General features: G+C 41.0%; 1 protein-coding gene across 1 annotated transcript in view; it reads left to right on the top strand.

Annotated features, from left to right (window-relative positions):
• LOC133664512 (neuroligin-4, X-linked-like) overlaps window positions 1-18,508 on the top strand; it is a 126,459-nt gene extending 107,951 nt beyond the window's left edge. The window contains exons 9-10 of the mRNA XM_062069199.1: window positions 3,174-3,783; window positions 15,625-18,508. Coding sequence (XP_061925183.1) covers window positions 3,174-3,783; window positions 15,625-16,032 — 1,018 coding nt within the window. The 3' untranslated portion in view covers window positions 16,033-18,508. The remainder of the gene's footprint in view (window positions 1-3,173; window positions 3,784-15,624) is intronic.
• Window positions 18,509-24,504: the final 5,996 nt, after the last annotated feature.

Raw genomic sequence — 24,504 nt, 5'->3', positions numbered from 1 at the left:
GCGGGCCGTAGTTTGGGGACCCCTGGGTTAGAGTGTCCGCCCTGAGAGCGGTAGGTTGTGAGTTCAAACCCCGGCCGAGTCATACCAAATACTATAAAACTGGACCCATTGCTTGGCACTCAGCATCAAGGGTTGGAATTGGGGGTTAAATCACCAAAATGATTCCCAGGCGTGGCCACCACTGCTACCCACTGCTCCCCTCACCTCCCAAAGGGATGGGTCAAATGCAGAGGACAAATTTCACCACACCTAGTGTGTCTGTGTGACAATCATTGGTACTTTCTTTATTTAAAAAAAATAGTATATATATATATATATATATATATATATATATATATATATATATATATATATATATATATATATATACCGTAATTTCCGGACTATAAGCCGCACCTGACTATAAGCCGCACCAGCTAAATTTAGGTGAAAATACAGATTGCTCCATATATAAGCCGCACCCGACTATAAGCCGCAGGCGTTTTGATGTGTAATTACCGTAGTATATAGGGGTTCCTGCTACCACGGAGGGGATTGTCGGGACAGAGATGACTGTTTGGGAACGCAAAGCGTCCCATTTATTAACAATAAATCTTTCAATCATTCAATCAAACTTTCACATCTTTGAAATGGCGAACAGCATTCGTGCAGAGTACAAATAATACAACGGTATTACCGGTAGTCAGTCTTTAATCATTGTGTCATCGTCTTCCTCCTGCTGGACCTACTCTATATTTTATGCTGCTGCTGTCACATATACTGTAATATTGTACATGGTCATTGGTTTATATTGTATATATGTTATAGACATAATATAATATATCTGTGTATAAATTATTCTGCACACATATTATGTATAAATTCGTATATATGTTAGATTTTTTTTATAGCTTTTTTAGTCTATTTATACCTGCATTGTCCTTTCCATCCTTACACTTTCCATCATTGTAACTGAGCTACTGTGTTGAACAATTTCCCTTGTGGATCATTAAAGTTTGTCTAAGTCTAAGTCTAAGTCTAAGTCTAAGTACTAAAACCACCGAAATCCTCTTCGTCGGTGTCGGAGAAGAACAGGTCCAAAATGCCGTCGTCAGCCACTCTCTCTCCTTTGTTCTCACTCTCAAAACCTTCCTCTTCGTCAGTGGAATCAACGGCTCCGGCCATCTGCTTTTATTACCTCTGAAGGATTTTTTTGTCTTTTTGCATTGAATCAGTTCTTCATGCTGCCGCAGGGGCGCCGCTAGGGATTTTGGGCCCCATGAAAAGAATCTTTACAGGCCCCCCAACACAGCGGCAACATTTTTTATGCTATTTTACATACAATTATGCATTTTAATGGTATTTTTGGCTATCATTACCATATCTTTAATCTTTAATTTTTGAAAGAAGAACAGCATCACAGTTGACATATACAGTAGGGGAAGAACTGAGCACTCTGAATACAATGGAATTCATTTTCAGAGGGGAGATCAACTATTATTGAATAAGAACAGCTTGATAAATGTTTGACTGGATTGATTATTTAACTAATATAGCAGTAAAATGTAAAAATCCAGAGTTTTCTTGAGCTAACATAACAACAAGTGAGCTAGCTTATTACCACAGACTGGGACAAAGTTAATATGCATAACTTTCCACCACAACTAACAAACCCACCTTTTTTTTGGAAATATTGGGTGACATATTGTCGACCCTTCAACTCCTTCTCCTCTCTTATTTTCTTTTCCTTTCTTTTTTGGCTGCCTGATTTTTGAGGCATAGTGCTGTCTCCTCCGCTTTGCCCGCTCTGGCGCTGTCTGTGACAAATCGCCGGTGCTCTACCTGCAGCTGATCTAGTCGGACTGAACCCATCCATCCATCCATTTTCTACCGCTTATTCCCTTCGGTGCTGGAGCCTATCTCAGCTGCAATCGGGCGGAAGGCGGGGTACACCCTGGACAAGTTGCCACCTCATCGCAGGGCCAACACAGATAGACAGACAACATTCACACTCACATTCACACACTAGGGCTAATTTAGTGTTGCCAATCAACCTATCCCCAGGTGCATGTCTTTGGAGGTGGGAGGAAGCCGGAGTACCCGGAGGGAACCCACGCAGTCACGGGGAGAACATGCAAACTCCACACAGAAAGATCCCGAGCCCGGGATTGAACTCAGGACTACTCAGGACCTTCGTATTGTGAGGCAGATGCACTAACCCCTCTGCCACCGTGCTGCCCTTCGGACTGAACCATTTTACGTAAATAGAGGGGGGGAAAGTGTTGATGCTTCCAAAACAAATAAAAGTATTGTTACCAGGACATGGAAAATAAAACATGTGTGATTATATGTTAGTTAATAACTTAGTGTCATTATTTTTTCTGTATTATAATTTCATCATCATTAGGGGCCTCTCTGGGCCCCCCTCCATCATGGGCCCCTAGAATCCGTCTCCTTTACCCCCCCTTTTCGGCGCCCCTGTGCTGCCGTCTCCAACGTCTCACCATTGATTCATTGATGTCAAGGGTACGTGCAGCAGCTCTATTTCCTTCTTTGACAGCCAGATCGATTGCCTTTAACTTAAAAGCAGCATCATATGCACTTCTCCGTTTGTTTTCCATATTGAGGGTGTTTGCATGAACACTTCCTTCGCGCAAACTGTCGCTGACGCTCTCCTACTCTTTGTTTTGCTCTCGTTACCTGGCGCCAGATGTCTGCCTCGGTCTCGCGCATCCTCGGTAGTGCGCGCCCCTGGTTACCGTAAGCCGTAAAAAAAGCCGTAAAAAAGCTGCACCGTCGTAAAAGCCGCAGGGACCAAAACAAGGGGAAAAAGTAGCGGCTTAATATATATATATATATATATATATATATATATATATTTATTTATTTATTGTATTTTTTTTAATTGTATTTTATATATATATATATCTATATATATATATATATATATATATATATATATATATATATATATATATATATAGATATATATATAATAATATATATATATATATATCTAGATATATATATATATATATATATATAGATATATATATATATATATATATAGATATATATATATTTTTTTTAATTTTGTATTTTTTTTTCTACCCTCAAACTGCTGTATCCTTTGGTCATACATAAAAAATGGCCACCTTTTGCCTTTGCTTAAATGTGACTGTCTCTCTTTCCAGAGACCCCAACCAGCCTGTTCCCCAAGACACCAAGTTTATCCACACCAAACCCAACCGCTTTGAAGAGGTGGCCTGGTCTAAGTACACCCCTAAAGAGCAGCTGTACCTCCACATCGGCCTGAAGCCCCGTGTCAGAGACCACTACCGGGCCACTAAGATTTCCTTCTGGCTCCAGCTGGTCCCTCACTTGCATCACGTCAACGAGCTTCTCCAGTCGGTGTCCTCCTTCACCCACAGTCCCTCTCCGCAGGATGACACTCCTTACTCCTACACGAAGCGCCTGTCCAAGGGCTGGCCTCCGAGTAGCACACGTCACCCGGGCTCCCAAGGAGGTACCCCGCCGCCGCCAGAGTCCGCTCTAGGACAGGGCGGAGGCGAAAACGGCGTTCACGTCCCCAATGAGGACTACTCGACGGAGCTCTCCGTTACGATCGCAGTGGGAGCGTCTCTGCTGTTCTTGAACATCTTGGCATTCGCCGCTCTTCTCTACAAGAAAGACAAAAGGAGGCTGGAGCATCGCAGGCCGCGTCCGCTTCCTCCTCCGCGACGGGATATCACCGCTGCCGATGTTGCTGCTCACCTTCAGGGTGAAGGACTGATGTCATTACAGGTAAGTCAGTGCTTTTATTTGTGTTGCTTGACCACATTAGATACCTTCATATCTGCTTGTACACTATATTGCCAAAATAATTTGGCCACCTGCCTTGACTCACATATGAACTTGAAGTGCCATCCCATTCCTAACCCATAGGGTTCAGTATGACCTTTTGCAGCTATTACAGCTTCAACTCTTCTAGGAAGGCTGTCCACAAGGTTGCGGAGTGTGTTTATAGGAATTTTCCACCACTCTTCCAAAAGCGCATTGGTGAGGTCACACATTGATTTTGGCCGAGAAGGCCTGGCTCTCAGTCTCCCTTCTAATTCATCCCAAAAGGTGTTTTGACCTGAAGGTCAGGACTCTGTGCAGGCCAGTCAAGTTCATCCACACCAGACTCTGTCATCCATGTCTTTATGGCCCTTGTTTTGTGCACTGGTGCACAGTCATGATGGAAGAGGAAGGGGCCCGCTCCAAACTGTTCCCACAAATTTGGGAGCATGGAATTGTCCACAATGTTTTGATATCCTGGAGCATTCAAAGTTCCTTTCACTGGAACTAAAGGGGCCAAGCCCAACTCCTGAAAAACAACCCCACTACATCAATCAATCAATCAATCAATGTTTATTTATATAGTCCTAAATCACAAGTGTCTCAAAGGGCTGCACAAGCCACAACGACATCCTCGGTACAGAGCCCACATAATGGCAAGGAAAAACTCACCCCAGTGGGACGTCGATGTGAATGACTATGAGAAACTTTGGAGAGGACCGCATATGCGGGTAACCCCCCCCCTAGGGAAGACCGAAAGCAATGGAATGTCGAGTGGGTCTGACATAATATTGTGAGAGTCCAGTCCATAGTGGATCCAACATAATAGTGAGAGTCCAGTCCATAGTGGGGCCAACAGTAGACCATCCCGAGCGGAGACGGGACAGCAGCGCAGAGATGTCCCCAACCGATGCACAGGCGAGTGGTCCACCCCGGGTCCCAACTCTGGACAGCCAGCACTTCATCCATGGCCACTGAACCTGTGTGTCTCCCCCTCCACAAGGGAGAGGGGGGCAGAGCAGAAAAGAAACGGCAGATCAACTGGTCTAAAAAAGGGGGGCTATTTAAAGGCTAGAGTATACAAATTAGTTTTAAGATGGGACTTAAATGCTTCTACTGAGGTAGCATCTCTAACTGTTACCGGGAGGGCATTCCAGAGTACTGGAGCCCGAATAGAAAACGCTCTATAGCCCGCAGACTTTTTTTGGGCTCTGGGAATCACTAATAAGCCGGAATTCTTTGAACGCAGATTTCTTGCCAGGACATATGGTACAATACAATCAGCAAGATAGGCTGGAGCTAGACCGCCCGCTGTATATTGTAGCGTCCTGGAAGAGTTAGTGCTGCAAGGGGTTCTGGGTATTTGTTCTATTGTGTTTATGTTGTGTTACGGTGCGGATGTTCTCCCGAAATGTGTTTGTCATTCTTGTTTGGTGTAGGTTCACAGTGTGGCGCATATTTGTAACAGTGTTAAAGTTGTTTATACGGCCATCCTCAGTGTGACCTGTATGGCTGTTCACCAAGTATGCCTTGCATTCACTTGTGTGTGTGAAAAGCCGTAGATATTATGTGATTGGGCCGACACGCACTAGCAGTGTGTCATGATCCGTGGTCGGATCATGTTTTGTTTAGTTATGTTCTGTTAGTTTTGGACTTCCTTAGTTGTTTTGTGCACTTCAGGGGTTTGTTTTGGTTACCATGGGTACAAATTGGTTTCACCTGCCTCTGATTAGTGTTCGGCACGTTCACCTGCTGTTGAGCACTAATCAGTCGGTCTGGCTTCCTTGTTTGCGGTAAGCAAGTGTTACGTTGGTTTATTTCATGTTCTCGATTCCTGTGCTAAGCTGTTGCCTTAGCTTCCCGTGCGTTCGGCACACTTTTCTTTTGTTTGTTTCTGTCTGTTTAGTACGGTGTATTATTTATTATTAATAAATCATATCCTACCTTCACGTTTTCGTCCGGAGTGTCCGTGTTGCATTGGAGGAACGATCTCGCATCATCATGCGCCCCGATCGTGACACAGTGCCTTTCAGGTTTATTGGTGCTCTGTACTTCTCCCTACGTCCGTGTACCACTCCGTACAGCGGCGTTTTAAAAAGTCATAAATTTTACTTTTTGAAACCGATACCGATAATTTCCGATATTACATTTTAAAGCATTTATCAATAATATCGGTAGTCCGATATTATCGGACATCTCTACAAAAAACATAAGCAACAATAAAACTTATAATTGACGGATAGATCTGAAGTTGATCTCGAGATTATTGTGTTAAAAATAAACAGTAAAAATGTGTTCTAAGTTATTTTTTAACATCTTAATGAGTAGGACCCTTTTGGATCCCCAATAATTTTAGTGGGATTATTTTTTGTGTGTGTCATTGCTCAAAAAATAATTATGAGTTAAAATCAATGTTGTTATGAAATATTGACATTTTTAACGCTCCAATTATTATATAATCTGAAATATTCCACTTAAAAATGTTATTGGGGGAAAATATTGCATATTTTGTGTTTTTTCCATAAAAAAAACAATGTTTTCTTTGACAAAAAGAGCATACAACTTAAATCTTTAAAAACATTATATTGATAGAACAGATTTAAACCTTGAATAATAATAAATAATGACAGATTTTTAATATTTTTTTGACCAAAACCCTTTGGTGTCCCCGGGATCAAGCCTGAGCGGAGGCTTAAATGTTTTATTTTTTTATACATGTATTGTATTTGTTTTTAAAATTAAAAAAAAAACATATCAAAATGGCTCCCGCTTGCTTTGATTTTTCAGTGTGTGGCCATCAGTGGAAAAAGTTTGGACACCCCTGGTGTAAAGTGAAAAGATGTGTGTATCACAATCCTAGTGTGTCTGTGTGTAAAGTGTGAAAATGTGTGTATCATAATCGTTATCTGTCTGCAAGATGGGAAAGTGTGTGTAAAGTATCATGTGTAATATTTTGCAAAAACAAATGCCTAATATTAGGAAAATCTGCAAAGTGGTTTTGTTTACTGTGTGTAGACTTTTTTTAACTGTGTGAAAAAATTTAAAATTTAGTGTGTAAGCAATTGGGAAAAAACTGTAACTTTGACAGTTTTGAAAACGGTATGTAAGCATGTGCAAATTGGCCTGTAAGCACAGAGTGTTGGCGGTTGTTGTGTCAAAGTGAGAAAAGAATGAATGTCATTTGAAAGATGTAGTCATTGAATGCATTTTTGGGCCAAAGCAATTATAATTTATCCTCAGTTAAGCCCATTTATACTTCTGTGTGAAGAGTTTTGAAAAAGGTATTGGGAAATGTGTCCTAGCGACTGTAAAAAAAAAAACTGTAATGACATCTCTCAAAAGTATTCAAGAGTCAGTAATGGGAGACTTATCTCAACTAACACAAAGCAACGTCTGGGGTTTTTGCGCCAGTGTCTTCATGGGCTCTTCTTTTGCCAGTGGAGCAGCTGCCATTGGAGCACATCTGCAAAATGTAGCTTGCCATCAGAGCGAGAGAGTGTGTGTGCGCACGTGTGTGTGTGTGTGAAAATGTGTGTTTGTGCGCACGTGTATGTGTGCCGTGTCCAGGTGCGTCACTTGGTACCCATTTAAACTCATCTGCTGACTATTTGGCCTGTTGTCTGTTGTGTTTGTTGGCTCTCACACTGGGTTATTGAGTGCTGAATGCCAGATTTCCTTTCAAGCTGACATACTCTGCTGACTGCTTTTGTGCTCTCACTTGTATATAGAATAGAATAGAGTAGAATAGAATAGAAAGTACTTTATTGATCCCTGGGGGAAATAGAGCACCACAGTTCGCTCACAATAAACAATACTTAGGTATTTTTTACATGTGAATAATATAAATACAGTCTATTATACAGCATTATTCACATGTGAATAATATAAATACAGTCTATTCTACATTTAGGTACAGTCAAAAAGGAGCATATGCATTATACCAGGGGTGTCCAAACTTTTTCCACAAAGGGCCGCACACTGACGAGTCAAAGTATTCGGGGGCCGATTTGATATTTTGTTTTGTAAAAAAAAGAAAAAGAAAAAAAAAGAATCTAAAACAGACATACATTTACAGACAAAAGAATGTGTCTACTTCGTATTAATTATTAGTATTAAAATAAGCTACCATATTTGCTTATTATGCTTACATTTTTACTGTTCTTTTTTTGTCTGATTTTATTTTGACAATATGCCGCGGGCCAAAAAAACTTGAGCTGCGGCCTGCAAATGGCCCCCGGGCCACACTTTGGACACCCCTGCATTATACAGTCTGATGGCTGTCGGTATGAAGGACAAATATTCGGAATGTCCGCTCTTATCTGGCGTCTATTATGTTGCCCACTGGTACATTAATATCCATTTTTTTTCTTTGAGAACATATTATGAGGTGTTTGCATTGTAAATACATTGTAATTCTGTAATTCTGACTGCAGGAGAATTATTGGCCTGTAAGAAAAAAAAACTATGATAAATTCCTGAAGCATTTTCTGCACCCAAACTAAAACCAATCTGCATGTGCTGTAGAAAAATGTGGCTAATTCAAACTACCGCGTTTTTGACTGTAGTATCCTCCAAGCGTCCATCGAAGTGGACATTTGTTTTCGGTTTGAGCAAACTACATAAATAACATCCTGTAATTTGATTTTGATATTATTTTTGCATCATGATAAGAGTGGAATTTAACACCAATGAGTTGACTGGTGAACATTATCACATGATTTATTCAGAAAGTATAAATAACAACGAGTAAAGATATAATACTATTAACCGCAACATGGTGCTATTTGTCATAGTTTACCTGACACATGAAACGTGACGAATCAGGGGGTGCACTATCCACTTAAGCAGCCAGATGGCAGTAGAGTGTTGAAAATCTTAAACTATGTTTTGTGGCAATTCCAACTTTGACCACAGTTTCAGTTGCTATGTAGAGCGGCGCTTTCCATCACTTTCAGCAGACTGCATTGCAAAATGATTAACCACCTTCCTCTCACACGAGATACACCCAAAAATCGGGCTATATGAATCCCTTCCGGGACTGTATAAACGTCCTTCAATTTTGCTTTATGCGGCCCTGGATCACTATGCTGTTTTCATGGTGTTGGTGATGTTGTCTAAAGGTCAGACCAGGCTATCTTTATGTCAGTAATGTTTGCATAATGTTTATTTCATTTTCTCAGAGTTACACATTTTGGGAAAAAATGGCCTTGTTATGTAAAAAAATTGACGTCCGCTGCCAAGGACGCTGGTTTTCATGTGGATAAATATGATATAAATATATTGCCGTAAATAATAACATAATAACGCAGAAAACCTGGTAGGTAGATTGATGTAGATCAGGGGTGTCCAAAGTGCGGCCATTTCAAGGTGCTTTTATTATTGTCCATTCTTTAACATGTATAAGACTTATAAGAACTGAAATTACGTTTTCAGCACAGTCCCACTAAGAGCAGACATACATTACAGGGAGACAAGAACAATTAACAATTAAGGACCCTACGTACGTCTAGCTCGTGTGCTATAGTGTGCTTAGCTGTTGTGTAGCCGCTACCTCCTAGTAGACTATTGCTGGGTTGCAATCACGTGACCTGGAGGCACTTCCGGGTTTCAGGTGTTGGTCTAAAGCCCGATTAGGCCACTGTTTATTTACCTAAATCAGTGCCGATTTGTGCGTATTTTGAAATGTTTAGAGGCAAATATATAAGTGATCATGGAAAAAAATATTCAAAATGGGATGAAGAGGATTTATACACAATTAAGAAAAAAAAATATTTTTAAAAGATTTAAACCATTTATCATCACCAAGACGTTACTGCTTGCTACGACCTCACTTCGTTTGACACTTTCAAGGATTTAAAGAAGAAAGGATTGTCGTTACGTCTGCAGGGGTCCACAAATTAAACATTAATCGGTGAAAGACAAAGTTGGACTTATTAGTAACGTATTTGATTGACATAACGAGTGCCGTGCTGCTGTGATCGTGACGCTAATGAGAAAAAGGATACGTTTGTTTGCAGTTGATTTCCTGCTGCAAACATTAGTGTCATCTACAATTCATGTCTGCAGTTGTTTTTATGATATGACATTCATATTTTGTTTCATTATTGAGTTGTAGAAGTCCTTGTTGTTTAGCAATGTTTGCTAGCTGTTGAGAGATTTATTCATTTTGCCTATTAATACTATTAAGGATATGTTCCTGATGCTAACGACTATCACCAACAACGCTATAACGTAGTCATCTTTGTCGAATAAAGCACTTGGCATTCCTGCACAACAACAACTGAGCTTTTAGTTTCTGTTATGAAAATCGACAACAAAAATACGGTGGATTGGACCAACAATCCCAATATTTATTTCTAGGACTAACACGACGTTAGTTTATTTGCACAACCAGGTCTTTGTGGTTATATTTAGGCGTAACAACAACAACAAAAACACAAACTAATGCGATCTATTGTCATTTCTTCAAGTTTAGTTCTGCTCTCAAACACTACTAATATAGTAGAGAATAAAGTCGATTGCATTACAGAAAGTTTCTCAAACACATCAAAAGTTAATTTTTTTTACAAAGTGATCACTGCAGACACAAGCATGGTCCGATTGTATTCCACAAGATGATGACAGTAATATTTTTAGGAGACATTTCCTTCGACGCACCTTTGTTTTACCTTTATGTACCACTTCTCTCGGAACTTTATTAAAGGCCTACTGAAACCCACTACTACCGACCACGCAGTCTGATAGTTTATATATCAATGATGAAATCTTAACATTGCAATACATGCCAATACGGCCGGGTTAACTTATAAATTGCAATTTTAAATTTCCCGCCACACTTCCGGTTGAAAACGTCTACATATGATGACGTATGCGCGTGACGGAATCAGTTGATGCGGAAGTATTGGTACCCCATTGAATACAATACAAAAAAGCTCTGTTTTCATTTCAAAATTCCACAGTATTCTGGACATCTGTGTTGGTGAATCTTTTGCAATTTGTTTAATGAACAATGGAGACTGCAAAGAAGAAAGTTGTAGGTGGGATCGGTGTATTAGCGGCGGACTACAGCAACACAACCAGGAAGACAGAGATGGATAGCAGACGCGTTAGCCGGCGAACTCACCTTAACTTCTTCCGTCTCGCCGACCGCATCTGTGATCGGGTGAAGTCCTTCGTCGCACCGTCGATCGCTGGAACGCAGGTGAGCATGGGTGTTGATGAGCAGATGAGGGCTGGCTGGTGTAGGTGGATAGCTAATGTTTTTAGCATAGCTCTGTGAGGTCCGGTTGCTAAGTTAGCTTCAATGGCGTCGTTAGCAACAGCATTGTTAACCTTCGCCAGGCTGGAAAGCATTAACCGTGTAGTTACAGGTCCATGGTTTAATAGTATTGTTGATCTTCTGTCTATCCTTCCAGTCAGGGATTTATTTATTTTGTTTCTATATGCAGTTAAGCACGATGCTATCACATTAGCTCCGTAGCTAAAGTGTTTCGCCGATGTATTGTCGTGGGGATAAAAGTCACTGTGAATGTCCATTTCGCGTTCTCGACTCTCATTTTCAAGAGGATATAGTATCCGAGGTGGTTTAAAATACAAATCCGTGATCCACAATAGAAAAAGGAGAGAGTGTGGAATCCAATGAGCCAGCTTGTACCTAAGTTACGGTCAGAGCGAAAAAAGATATGTCTTGCACTGCACTCTAGTCCTTCATTCTCACGTTCCTCATCCACAAATCTTTCATCCTCGCTCAAATTAATGGGGTAATCATCGCTTTCTCGGTCCGAATCTCTCTCGCTGCTGGTGTAAACAATAGGAAAATATTAGCAGTCCTACCCCCAGTGTCGTCACGCTACTTCCGGTTCAGGCAAGGCTTTTTTTTATCAGAGACCAAAAGTTGCGAACTTTATCGTCGTTGTTCTCTACTAAATCCTTTCAGCAAAAATATGGCAATATCGCGAAATGATCAAGTATGACACATAGAATGGATCTGCTATCCCCATTTAAATAAAATTGTTTTTATTTCAGTAGGCCTTTAAAGCTATTTCCTATCTCTCTATTTGAACGACTGGAACAAACAAGGACAAAACAGCAATATGGCATTTTCTGCTGAAACTCTACACTCATTTGTTTTAATGCTACGCTCAGGCTGTTTGACCATCGTGTGAATTAAGCCACCGAGAAGCAAAACGGACATGACGTCATATGCAATCCAGCAATAGCCTACCATGTTTACCTTTTGTAAAGGACTTCCCCAAAATACAATAACAGACCAACCATGTTCGCCCATTAGTAGGATATTTAAATGTCAACTGGGTGTCCACTTTTAGACAAGTAAACGTGCTGCAGGACTGCTTGTACAGTATCAGAGGGCTGCTATTGAAGGTCATGGATGCAAGCCGATATAAACCCATATTTGTTTTTTGCTGATATCGGACCAATATCAACATTGGATTGGGACACCCCCCCCCACAAAAAACAAAAACAAACTATTATCTACTTATTTGTAAAAAGTAATAATCATTTTCACACAGCATCAATTCTTTTTTTGTTTGTTTATTTCTTGCTGTGCGTTTAATATCTTTTGGTTTTATTGCCTAAATGGGGTAATTGCGATGATTAATTTCAGTCATTACCTCAGCAGGTTATGTTTTCATTGCTGTTTGTTCATCGGTCAGCAGAAATATGCAAAAACTATTTTGTGCAACGGTGAACCATCAATTTTGTAGTGCAACACTCCTTAATGACTTTGTGGATTGTGCACTCAAACATATGTAGGTGTGCGTTCAGTCGTGGTCAAAAGTTTACATACACTTGTAAAGAACATAATGTCATGGCTGTCTTCAGTTTCCAATAGTTTCTACAACTCTTATTTTTTTGTGATAGAGTGATTGGAGCACATACTTGTTGGTCACAAAAAAGATTCATGAAGTTTGGTTCTTTTATGAATTTATTATGGGTCTACTGAAAATGTGACCAGATCTGCTGGGTCAAAAGTATACATACAGCAATGTTAATATTTGGTTACATGTCCCTTGGCAAGTTTCATTGCAATAAGGCGCTTTTGGTAGCCATCCACAAGCTTCTGGTTGAATTTTTGACCACTCCTCTTGACAAAATTGGTGCAGTTCAGCTAAATGTGTTGGTTTTCTGACATGGACTTGTTTCTTCAGCATTGTCCACGCGTTTAAGTCAGGACTTTGGGAAGTCTATTCTAAAACCTTCATTCTATCCTGATGTAGCCATTCCTTTACCACTTTTGACATGTGTTTGGGGTCATTGTCCTGTTGGAACACCCAACTGCGCCCAAGACCCAACCTCTGGGCTGATGATTTTAGGTTGTCCTGAAGAATTTGGAGGTAATCCTCCTTTTTCATTGTCCCATTTACTCTCTGTAAAGCACCAGTTCCATTGGCAGCAAAACAGGCCCAGAGCATAATACGACCACCACCATGCTTGACGGTAGGTATGGTGTTCCTGGGATTAAAGGCCTCACCTTTTCTCCTCCAAACATATTGCTGTGTATTGTGGCCAAACAGCTCAATTTGGGTTTCATCTGATCACATAACTTTCCTCCAGAAGGTCTTATCTTTGTCCATGTGATCAGCAGCAAACTTTAGACGAGCCTTAAGGTGTCGCTTCTGGAGCAAAGGCTTCCTTCTTGGCTTCAAGTGACTTTCCTGACTTGTTTAAGTCAATGATTCATTTTTTTTCAGATCTGTGCTGAGTTCCTTTGACTTTCCCATTGTCGCGTTTGTAACCGAGTCTAATGGCTGCATCACATGAGCCCTATTTAAATGGGCTCAGAGAAGTCAACAAGTGTCGTCAATCCTAATCACTCACATGAAGTTAAGAGGCCATGCCATGAAGCTAATTTGATTTGATTGTAACTTTTCTACATCACCAAAATTGATAATGTGCACCATATTGCCAAAAGTATTTGGCCACCTGCCTTGACTCACATATGAACTTGAAGTGCCATCCCATTCCTAACCCATAGGGTTCAATATGATGTCGGTCCACCTTTTGCAGCTATTACAGCTTCAACTCTTCTGGGAAGGCTGTCCACAAGGTTGCGGAGTGTGTTTATAGGAATTTTCGACCATTCTTCCAAAAGCGCATCGATGAGATCACACACTGATGTTGGTCGAGAAGGCCTGGCTCTCAGTCTCCGTTCCAATTCATCCCAAAGGTGTTCGATCGGGTTCAGGTCAGGGCTCTGTGCAGGCCAGTCAAGTTCATCCACACCAGACTCTGTCATCCATGTCTTTATGGACCTTGCTTTGTGCACTGGTGCACAGTCATGTTGGAAGAGGAAGGGGCCCGCTCCAAACTGTCCCCACAAGGTTGGGAGCATGGAATTGTCCAAAATATTTTGGTATCCTGGAGCATTCAAAATGTATTTCACTGGAACTAAGGGGCCAAGCCCAACTCCTGAAAAACAACCCCACACCATAATTCCTCCTCCACCAAATTTCACACTCGGCACAATGCAGTCCGAAATGTACCGTTTTCCTGGCAACCTCCAAACCCAGAATATTTAGGAGCGAGGAAATTTCACGACTGAATTTGTTGCACAGGTGGCATCCTATGACAGTTCCACGCTGGAAATCACTGAGCCCCTGAGAGCGGCCCATTCTATCACAAATGTTTGTAGAAACAGTCTCTGTGCCTAAGTGCTTGATTGTATACACCTGTGGCCGGGCCAAGTGATTAGGACACCTGATTCTCATCATTTTTTACTTTTTAGCAATATAGTGTATGTTGCCGTATGTATACTTTTGACCCAGCAGATTTGCTCACATTTTCAGTAGACCCATAATAAATTCATAAAAGAACCAAACTTCATGAATGTTTTTTTGTGACCAACAAGTATGTGCTCCAATCACTCTATCACAAAAAAAAAAGATTTGTAGAAATTATTGGAAACTCAAGACAGCCATGACATTATGTCCTTTTACAAGTGTATGTAAACTTTTGACCACGACTGTGTCTGTATATACAGTATGTGATGAAATACATATTAGTGGTAAGAGTGTCCTCCCTGAGATCGGTAGGTTGTGTTGCGTCGACCAGCTCTTCCTCCCAGGGAATCTAAGTTACTGGTCAATCCCAAGTTCTTTCAATGACATATATGCTGAGTAAGAAGGACCATCAAGACAGAATTGGAATATTTTCAAGTTTTACTAAAGCTTTAGGAGTTCAACTTAACCGATACATTCATATCGGCTACTCTAGTTGATCTGACATTCAAACGGAAAAGCCCACTCTTTGCACACAAAGAAAGCCCCCATTTCCCCCCTCTCAACACTGATAGGGAAAAGAGTGGGGTTGTAGTTCACATTCCAAGGGTGAAGACACTAACCAGGCATCTGAAATGTCAAAAGAAACTGGTAGAATATACAAAGGAAAAGTACTAGCTACTCTAAACATGGCTATGTAGAAAGAAAGAACTCTTACACATATATGCATCCTCCACAGTTGTGAGTTCAAACCCCGGCCGAGTCATACCAAAGACTATAAAAATGGAAGCCATTACCTCTCTGTTTGGCACTCAGCATCAAGGGTTGGAATTGGGGGTTCAATCACCAAAAATGATTCCCGGGCGCGGCCACCGCTGCTGCTCACTGCTCCCCTCACCTCCAGGGGGGTGATCAAGGGTGAAGGGTCAAATGCAGAGAATAATTTCGCCACACCTAGTGTGTTTGTGACAATCATTGGTACTTTTAATTTTAACTTTAGTGGTGTACCTGCATTTGAATATCTATTTATCTTCAAACTAACGAACTGGTTTATCGACTTTTGCAGGTGAAGCAGCTGGAGTCGGACGCAGCGTCGGCCGACGAGAGGAACAACACCCACCACCATCACACCTTGGACACGCTGGACGCTCTGGACGGCTTGGACACCCAGGACATCTACAGCACGCTGGACACCGTGCGTCTCACCTGCCCGCCCGACTACACCCTCACCTTGCGCCGCTCGCCCGACGACGTACCCCTCATGACCTCCCTGACCCCGGGCTCGCTCCCCGTGACCCCGGGGTCGCACTCAGTGACCCCCGCCACGCCCATGACCCCCATGACCCCCGGATCGGTGGTGGGGATGAGGATGGGCCACCCTCACCAGGGATACACGCACCATAGTCCGTACAGCAACACGCACTTGCCGCACACACACATCTCCGCGCACACACACTCCACCACGCGTGTATAACCGCAGCGAGAATCTCGCCCCCGAGTGGGACATAATTACAACACACACGCTTACACACACACACATCAAGCAAGTACAAGACTGAAATACCTCTACTAATTACCCTGCAGGATTGTTCCAGATGGAGGCAGTACAGTAGGAACAGGAGACAAAACAGCTGTGTGGGGAGCAGATGAAGAACTGGAGATGCAGTTCTATGCATCGCTTTCCACTACCACACCTTCTGCTTTTTTCTAAGCCCCCCAGGATAAAACAAAGGGGGGGTGGATCTTGGGGTAAAACTGACCACACACTTATACATACACACACAAGGACTCCTGATGACCACCTGAACAACCTGTGAAATGTGAATGTAGCAATTTTTCTTCTTCTGTTTTTCAACTAAAAAGAACAACCTACAGAAGAGAACAAAATACAACCGGGGAGAAGAAAAAAAAAAAAAAAAAAGGAGGAATCTATATTTAAAAAGAAAAATAACCCATAGCTGAAGGGAAAGTGAGAGATTGACCAGGGGGAGGGCCATACTTGCCAACCCTCCCGATTTTCCCGGGAGACTCACGAATTTCAGTGCCCCTCCCGAAGATCTCCCGGGGCAACCATCCTCCCGAATTTCTCCCGATTTCCACCCGGACAACAATATTGGGGGCGTGCCTTAAAGGCACTGCCTTTAGCGTCCTCTCTCACCTGAAAAGGAGACTATTATATATGTCTCCGTTATCCATAGGTTTTATCCACCGTAATTTTCGGAGTATAAGTCGCTCCGGAGTATAAGTCACACCGGCCGAAAATGCATAATAAAGAAGGAAAAAAACATATATAAGTCGCACTGGAGTATAAGTCGCATTTTTTGGGGAAATGTATTTGATAAAACCCAACACCAAGAATAGACATTTGAAAGGCACTTTTAAAATAAATAAAGAATAGTGAACAACAGGCTGAATAAGTGTACGTTATATGACGCATAAATAACCAACTGAGAGCGTGCCTGGCATGTTAACGTAACATATTATGGTAAGAGTCATTCAAATAACTATAACATAGAGAACATGCTATACGTTTACCAAACAATCTGTCACTTAATCGCTAAATCCCATGAAATCTTATACGTCTAGTCTCTTACGTGAATGAGCTAAATAATATTATTTGATATTTTACGGTAATGTGTTAATAATTTCACACATAAGTCGCTCCTGAGTATCAATCGCACCCCCGCTCTATGAAAAAAACTGCGACTTATAGTCCGAAAAATACGGTATATATGTCTCCGTTATCCATAGGCTTATCTATAACCCATAAAGTAGGCAGGCACGGAGCTATTTCTCAGCGTGTGTTTATTCCAGCCGGCACGTTAATACACTGACACACAACATCCAGATTCCCATCATGCATTGCTTCAAAACTACGGCAAGTAGTAATGTCCAAAAACATAACAGAGACGAAGCAGAAGAACGAAGAAGAGACATGGCGACGACGAGTAAGAAGAAGAAGTACGCCTGCAAGTTCCAAAATGATTGGAAAAAAATAATTTCAGTTCATCCAGGACAGCTGGAAGGGGAAGGGGTATGCTGCCTGCACATTTTGTAGATCAGACTTCTCCATTGAACACGGTGGCCGAACGGATATACTCATTCATGAACGGATTATTTATATATATAAGAAATACTTGAAAATATATACACCCCCCCACCCCTATCTCCCGAATTCGGAGGTCTCAAGGTTGGCAAGTATGGGTAGGGCGGGGCGGGGGATTATAGTATACCAGCCCTCTGAGATGCTCCACCTAAGCATCTCTCCTACCAGCTATGTGTTTGACTCCTGTAAATAGAACGGAAAGATGATATATTATGATTTATAGCATTTACTTGCATTGACTTATTTAACCACATTATTGCTTTTCATTTCCGATATTACTCTGTTCTTGTGTAGATGTCCTGAAGCGAGGCTGGTTGTATGTCTCCTGTCACCCACTCTGGTATGTACACTTCATTTTAAGAGGCTTTCTTCGCTATATGCCGCCACTTCAGCCAGCCTCATGTACTTGTATACTTGTTTAGTCGCTGAAACATGGGCATTTTAAAAAAAAAAAAAGAAGAGAAAAACACCGTCCTGTCTATTTGTTTTACTACTAGATGATGAGATGTATTGTGTAGATAATGCGACATTGGTATGATGATTGACCACCAGCCAAACGCCATTAGCCATTGAAATCCCTTCCTCGTCTCCATCTGCACCCTCACCCAAAACGACTAGCCTAAAATATTCCATGTAGTAAACAACTCAATTGATTCAGGGATATCTTAAAAACATTTTTTTAAATCCATTTCGCCCCCAAAAATCTGAATATACAGTCATGGTCGAAAGTTTACATCTGTCTTGAGTTTCCAATAATTTCTACAACTCTTATTTTTTTGTGATAGAGTGATTGGAGCACATACTTGTTGGTCACAAAAAAACATCCATGAGGTTTGGTTCTTTCATGAATGGGTCTACTGAAAATGTGACCAAATCTGCTGGGTCAAAAGTATACATACAGCAATGTTAATATTTGGTTACATGTCCCTTGGCAAGTTTCACTGCAATAAGGCGCTTTTGGTAGCCATCCACAAGCTTCTGGTTGGATTTGTGACCACTCCTCTTGACAAAATTGGTGCAGTTCAGCTAAATGTGTTGGTTTTCTGACATGGACTTGTTTCTTCAGCATTGTCCACACGTTTAAGTCAGGACTTTGGGAAGGCCATTTTAAAACCTTCATTCTAGCCTGATTTAGCCATTCCTTTACCACTTTTGACGTGTGTTTGGGGTCATTGTCCTGTTGGAACACCCAACTGGGCCCAAGACCCAACCTCCAGGCTGATGATTTTAGGTTGTCTTGAAGAATTTGGAGGTAATCCTCATTTTTCATTGTCCCATTTACTCTCTGTAAAGCACCAGTTCCATTGGCAGCAAAACAGGCCCAGGGCATAATTCTACCACCAACATGCTTGACGGTAGGTTTAGTGTTCCTGGGATTAAAGGCCTTACCTTTTCTCCTCCCAACATATTGCTGGGTATTGTGGCCAAACAGCTCAATTTTTGTTTCATCTGACCACAGAACTTTCCTCCAGAAGGTCTTATCTTTGTCCATGTGATGTCCGATGAAACAGAAATTGAACTGTTCGGCCACAATACCCAGCAATATGACCCATAATAAATGAATGTTTTTTGTGACAAACAAGTATGTGCTCCAATCACTCTATGACAAAAAAAGAAAAAGTAGGAATTATTGGAAACTCAAGACAGCCATGACATTACATGCTTTACAAGTGTATGTAAACTTTTGACCACGACTGTATATATTAAAAAAAAAAAAAGATTTCTACAAACCACAATCTTACAGCATATGTTATTTGATGAGTAATGCGTTTTATATATGCTTTTTGGGAGTTTTGCTCTCTAAAATAAATATTTCTGCCAAGATACACATGCTTGCAAATTGTTGGGGTCTTTCGAAAAATCTTAAAGAGGGATGGCACTTTTTTATTTTGCCTATCATTCACAATCCTTACGTGAGACAAGAACACACGTCTCTTTTTTGTGCAATCTAAATTTGTGGAATACGGCTCATACGAGAGGGCTATAATGAAAGTAATCTATTCTGCCTATGAAGCGCTCTAAAAAAACATCCAAAAACCGCCAAGAATACATGCCGTGACCTGCATATTAACCAAGTATTACCAACATTGTTATTAATACCGCAAACGCTGAAGAGTTATTTTCATCCATCACAGAGAGGTATGCAGCTATTGACACACTGATATGCTGTATCACCTCTGAGTTGGTCAAATTGAATGCTAGATTATAAATCATGTCTCACACTTGCACAATAGAAGGTTATATTCATAAATTGAGAAGTTGGTCAACTTTGACGTACAATTTAGACCTGAAGACATCGATTACCTGAGGAGTGTGGATTGTGATGAACTCATCATCTAAACGCGGAACACAAGTCTGGTCCTGAAAGATATAAACATCCTAGTGAGAGAAGACATTATACAGTAAGTCGTTGTTTTATTATGATCGTAGCAATACTGCTGTATGTTGCTTAATGTTTCACTAAAGCTGGATCTGTTTAGCACTAAGTTTCTAAAACTCGTAGCTCATCTTCCTTGTATTCAGGCTAAGAAATGTAAGGTTCTCGATCACAATTTGTCCCAAAATCTGCGTTTTTGGCTCTAACGAAGTCTACCGTGATTAGTAGTAGATGGTTTGGAAGGAAATGGCAAAGATTGTGATGTGTTCTGTGAAATCAATGCCACCGTGTGCTTAAAATGACCAAAATATGTTAAATATTACATGTTGTTATGATATTTACAACATGTATATTTGTTTGTTTTATTGGCACAGAGAGAGAGAGAGAGAGAGAGAGAGAGAGAGAGAAAAAAGAACAATATACAATGTAATGCAAACATATCTGCGGGACAGGTTAAGAAGACACTAAAGCAGGGGTGTCAAACTCATTTTAGATCGGGGGCCACATGGAGAAAAATCTACTCCCAAGTGGGCCGTACCGGTAAAATCAGAAGCACGATAACTTAAAAATAAAGACAACTTCAGATTATTTTTGTCAGGTTCAAACACTGATGACATCTATTAAACAAGACAAGAAGCAAGGAATTAAACATAGACAGAATTAAATTTGGCTCAATTGAGGAGAAACGTCTGGACTGTACTCTTTGTACAGTCCCACCACGCTCTGACGAAAGATTGTACGCCTCCTCTTTTATTTGGACTTTCCCTGATTACATGGCAACAGCTGTTTCTAAAGGAAGGGGGTCGTAAACAGTCGCTGCCTTTGGTCACAAAACAGTTCAGAGAAAAGGTGCCTGGAGGGGGGTCAGGCCCTGCTTCCTCTCCGCTTTGTAGATCTCGGGTCAAGACAAAATCTTCCTGTGGATTACAATACATCAAAGAAACCGACACCTTCATTGTCGCTTCCCATCCTACACAGTGGAGTTTTACAAGCCTTTTGATTGGTAAGATCAAAGACAGCTTTTGTTTGCTCACCGGGAACTCATTGAAACACAAAGTTTTGTGATAACTTAGATATAATTTTTCTGACATTTTTCTTTGTTTAAATATAAAACAAGCACATTCTGAAATTCTACAAATCATAATGTTGTTGTTGGTTTTTTTTTTTTTTACAATTACCTGTTGCAGTTAATAGTATATATACTTTATTTGTCGTTATTTATATTTTCTGAATCAATTCTCATTGGTGTTAATTTTCAATCTATCAAGATAAAAACAATTATATCCAAATCAAATTACAGAATGTTATTTATGTAGTCTGCTCATTTTTCTCGACTGATGTTCTAACACATGGGTGGGCAATTAATTTTTACCGGGGGCCGCATGAGCAACCCGAGCACTGCTGGAGGGCCACACCGACAATATTTCAATTAAATTTTGCTTAAATTATTTTTGATATACCGTAAGATAAAAAATAATAATATTTTCATTTAACCTAACTTATCTTTATTCAAAAGAAGATGGCTTTTGATGGTTTTATTTTTAACACTTTCTTACACAACGCTTCCTGATGTGTAATACCATGCAAAAATTTCAATTTCTGTCACTTTATCCTGCATCCTCTTTGTTGTGAACGTAGCACGCCTGCAAGGTGATTGGCGAAGAAGGAGGAAGCGTTGCTGTTGCGTAAATGAGGAGTGAGGGTAGATGTGTGTGTGTAAAGAACGAGATAAGTTGAGCTGTGTTAGTATAGCTTGCTCAATAAAAGTTTAAAAAGAGCATCAGACTTGGTGTGCACTTCTTCTGGACGCTACAATTGATGTCAGAAGTGGGATGAAATTCCTCCCAGTTCGCCTTGCCATCAAACCTGGGAGTCTTCATTGAGGGCGGCATTCCCCCATGGCACCTGTAGACACTGCCCCTCTCTCTCTCTCTCTCTCTCTCTCTCTCTCTCTCTCTCTCTCTCTCTCTCTCTCTCTCTCTCTCTCTCTCTCTCTCTCTCTCTCTCTCTCTGCGGCGAGCTCCGCACGTGGCACGTACCTCTCGATGACGTAGCAGGCTGCGCACACAATTAAGCAGCGCAGTATGCGCAAAGTTTTACTTCTGACACCAACTGTAGCGTCCAGAAGAAGTGCACACCAAGTCTGACGCTCTTTTTAAACTTTTATTGAGCAAGCTATACTAACACAGCTCAACTTATCTCGTTCCTTCCACACGCATGTCTATCCTCACTCCTCATTTACGCAACTCAAGAACACAACATCAACTTCAGCAGGTCGTTACACTATATTCTTCAAACACAGCAACGTGTGTACTACAAATTAAGCACACGGCTTTACCTTTACTTGGCAGTCCATGTCTTGTTGAAAACACGCCATTCGTCATCACCTTTTCTTTTTTTAGCGTCTCGGGGATAACCGGGCATCACTTGTCGCTGTGCGCCTTCACTAACAGGACATACGCCCATAAATGACACTTTTTAAAATAAAAGCAGCACAGTTGTATTGCACGCACGACATAGATGTTTTTTTAAATTTATTTTGTAATTTGTGGTTGCCGCTGCGCGCACGAGCATACGTCCACACGGAAGTCATACAAATAACGCTTTTCAAAACAAAAGCAGCACCGTTGTATTGCACACTTGAGATAGATACTTTTTAAAATGTATTTTGTAATTTATGATTGGCCTCACGCGGGCCGGACAGGGACGTACAAAGGGCCGGATGCGGCCCGCGGGCCGCAGAATGCCCAGGTCTGTTCTAACATCATGTGGTTTGTTTTGTACACATGTAGCATTATCTACAAAGATGCAAATAATTGCTATTGCGACATCCAGTGGACACATTTAGAACAGCAGTTTCTTTCATTCAAAAATTTCAGGTTAATTTTTATACTTAGCAAACTCATCCCGTGGGCCAGATAAAACCTGTTTGCGGGCCTGATTCCGGACCTTGGGCCGTACCTTTGACACCCCTGCACTAAAGTCTTGTAAAGACACCTTCCTCAAAGCGTCACAAATTACACAGCAGCAAAAAAATAATACAAAAAATAGATAATATCATATAAAGCAAACATCCTTATAATCATTTACTTCAGACCAACGTGGCCTTCAATTGTTTTTCAAAATAATAAAATGTAGTTGTAGATTGAAGAGCTGGTGGCAATTCCTCTGTATTTTAGCGTATATTTCTTAGTTGACTTTCTACATAGTGGCAGATCAAAGTCATGACCGTGTCTTGTTGAGTAAGTATGTATATTAGAAAAAGATGTAAAAAAAACAAAAAACTATGGAAAACTATTGGAAAATCAACAAACAAATGCACATACTTGTACTTGTTCACATTAAATATATAAAATGTTGATGGAAGTTTTCGGATGTTTTTTTAGAGCATTTTATAGGCGCAATAGAGCGATTCCCCATTACCTGCATTGTTAGCCACCTATTGCTAGAGTTTATTTACGATTTAGAATGCAGAACAAATATGCTTGTCTCACATAAGGGTTGTGAATGATAGGCAAAATACCTTAAAAATAATAATTTAATAAATATAGTACTTGTACCGACAATTACAAACTCCTTGTACTTAAATTAATATTTATTGGCAACTAGTGGTGGAGAAAATACTGCTATCGATTCTTAGATACATCAAGATCAGAATGTGGACGATTGTGACTTGGTGGACAAATGTCCTGAAATTGTTCTAAAATGTGAAACTCGCATGGACACATTTTTTACCGCCGAAGGTGCGCTCATTGGACAGAGGCTGCACTTACTCCGGCTCAAGACTAAAAAAAATTGACATTTCTAAAAGTTTTTATTTCTTATAAGGAATATTTTAATAATACATATTTTATGAGAAAAAATAAATAAAAATACTCAAGGACACCAAAACACATAATTTGAATTGGTTTTAATCAGCCCCTTAAGTCCTCAAAGAGCGATACAATCATACAATTATGTTGCTGAATAGACGATATGTCTAATATTTTTTTATTTCTGACCGTCCAAATATGTTGACGCACATGTAAGATAGAGGATTGTTGTCTGTCCATAATTGTCTGTCTGGGCAGCACGAGCGCTGATCCTGCAGCGATGTGTGGAACTATCAGTTTGCACGTCCTTCTGACTCGTTCTAAATAAAATGCAAAATAATGCTCGCAAAGCGGTGATTCATCCTACCATCCATTTTCTTCCGCTCATCCGAGGTCGGGTCGCGGGTGCATCAGCCTAAGCAAATAAGCCCAGACTTCCCTCTCCACAGCCACTTCGTTCAGCCCCTCTCGGGGGATCCTGAGGCGTTCCCAGGCCAGCCGGGAGACATAGTCTTCCCAACGTGTCCTGGGTCTTCCCCGTGGCCTCCTGCCGATCGGACGTGCCCTAAACACCTCCCTAGGTAGGTGTTCGGGTGGCATCCCGACCAGATGCCCGAAGCACCTCATCTGGCTAGTGTCGATGTGGAGGAG

This window comes from Entelurus aequoreus, linkage group LG14 (assembly GCF_033978785.1).
Source record: "Entelurus aequoreus isolate RoL-2023_Sb linkage group LG14, RoL_Eaeq_v1.1, whole genome shotgun sequence".
Classification (NCBI taxonomy): Eukaryota; Metazoa; Chordata; class Actinopteri; order Syngnathiformes; family Syngnathidae; genus Entelurus; species Entelurus aequoreus.
Note: the sequence above shows the minus strand (reverse complement) of the source record. Positions and strands in the feature narration are given on the sequence as shown.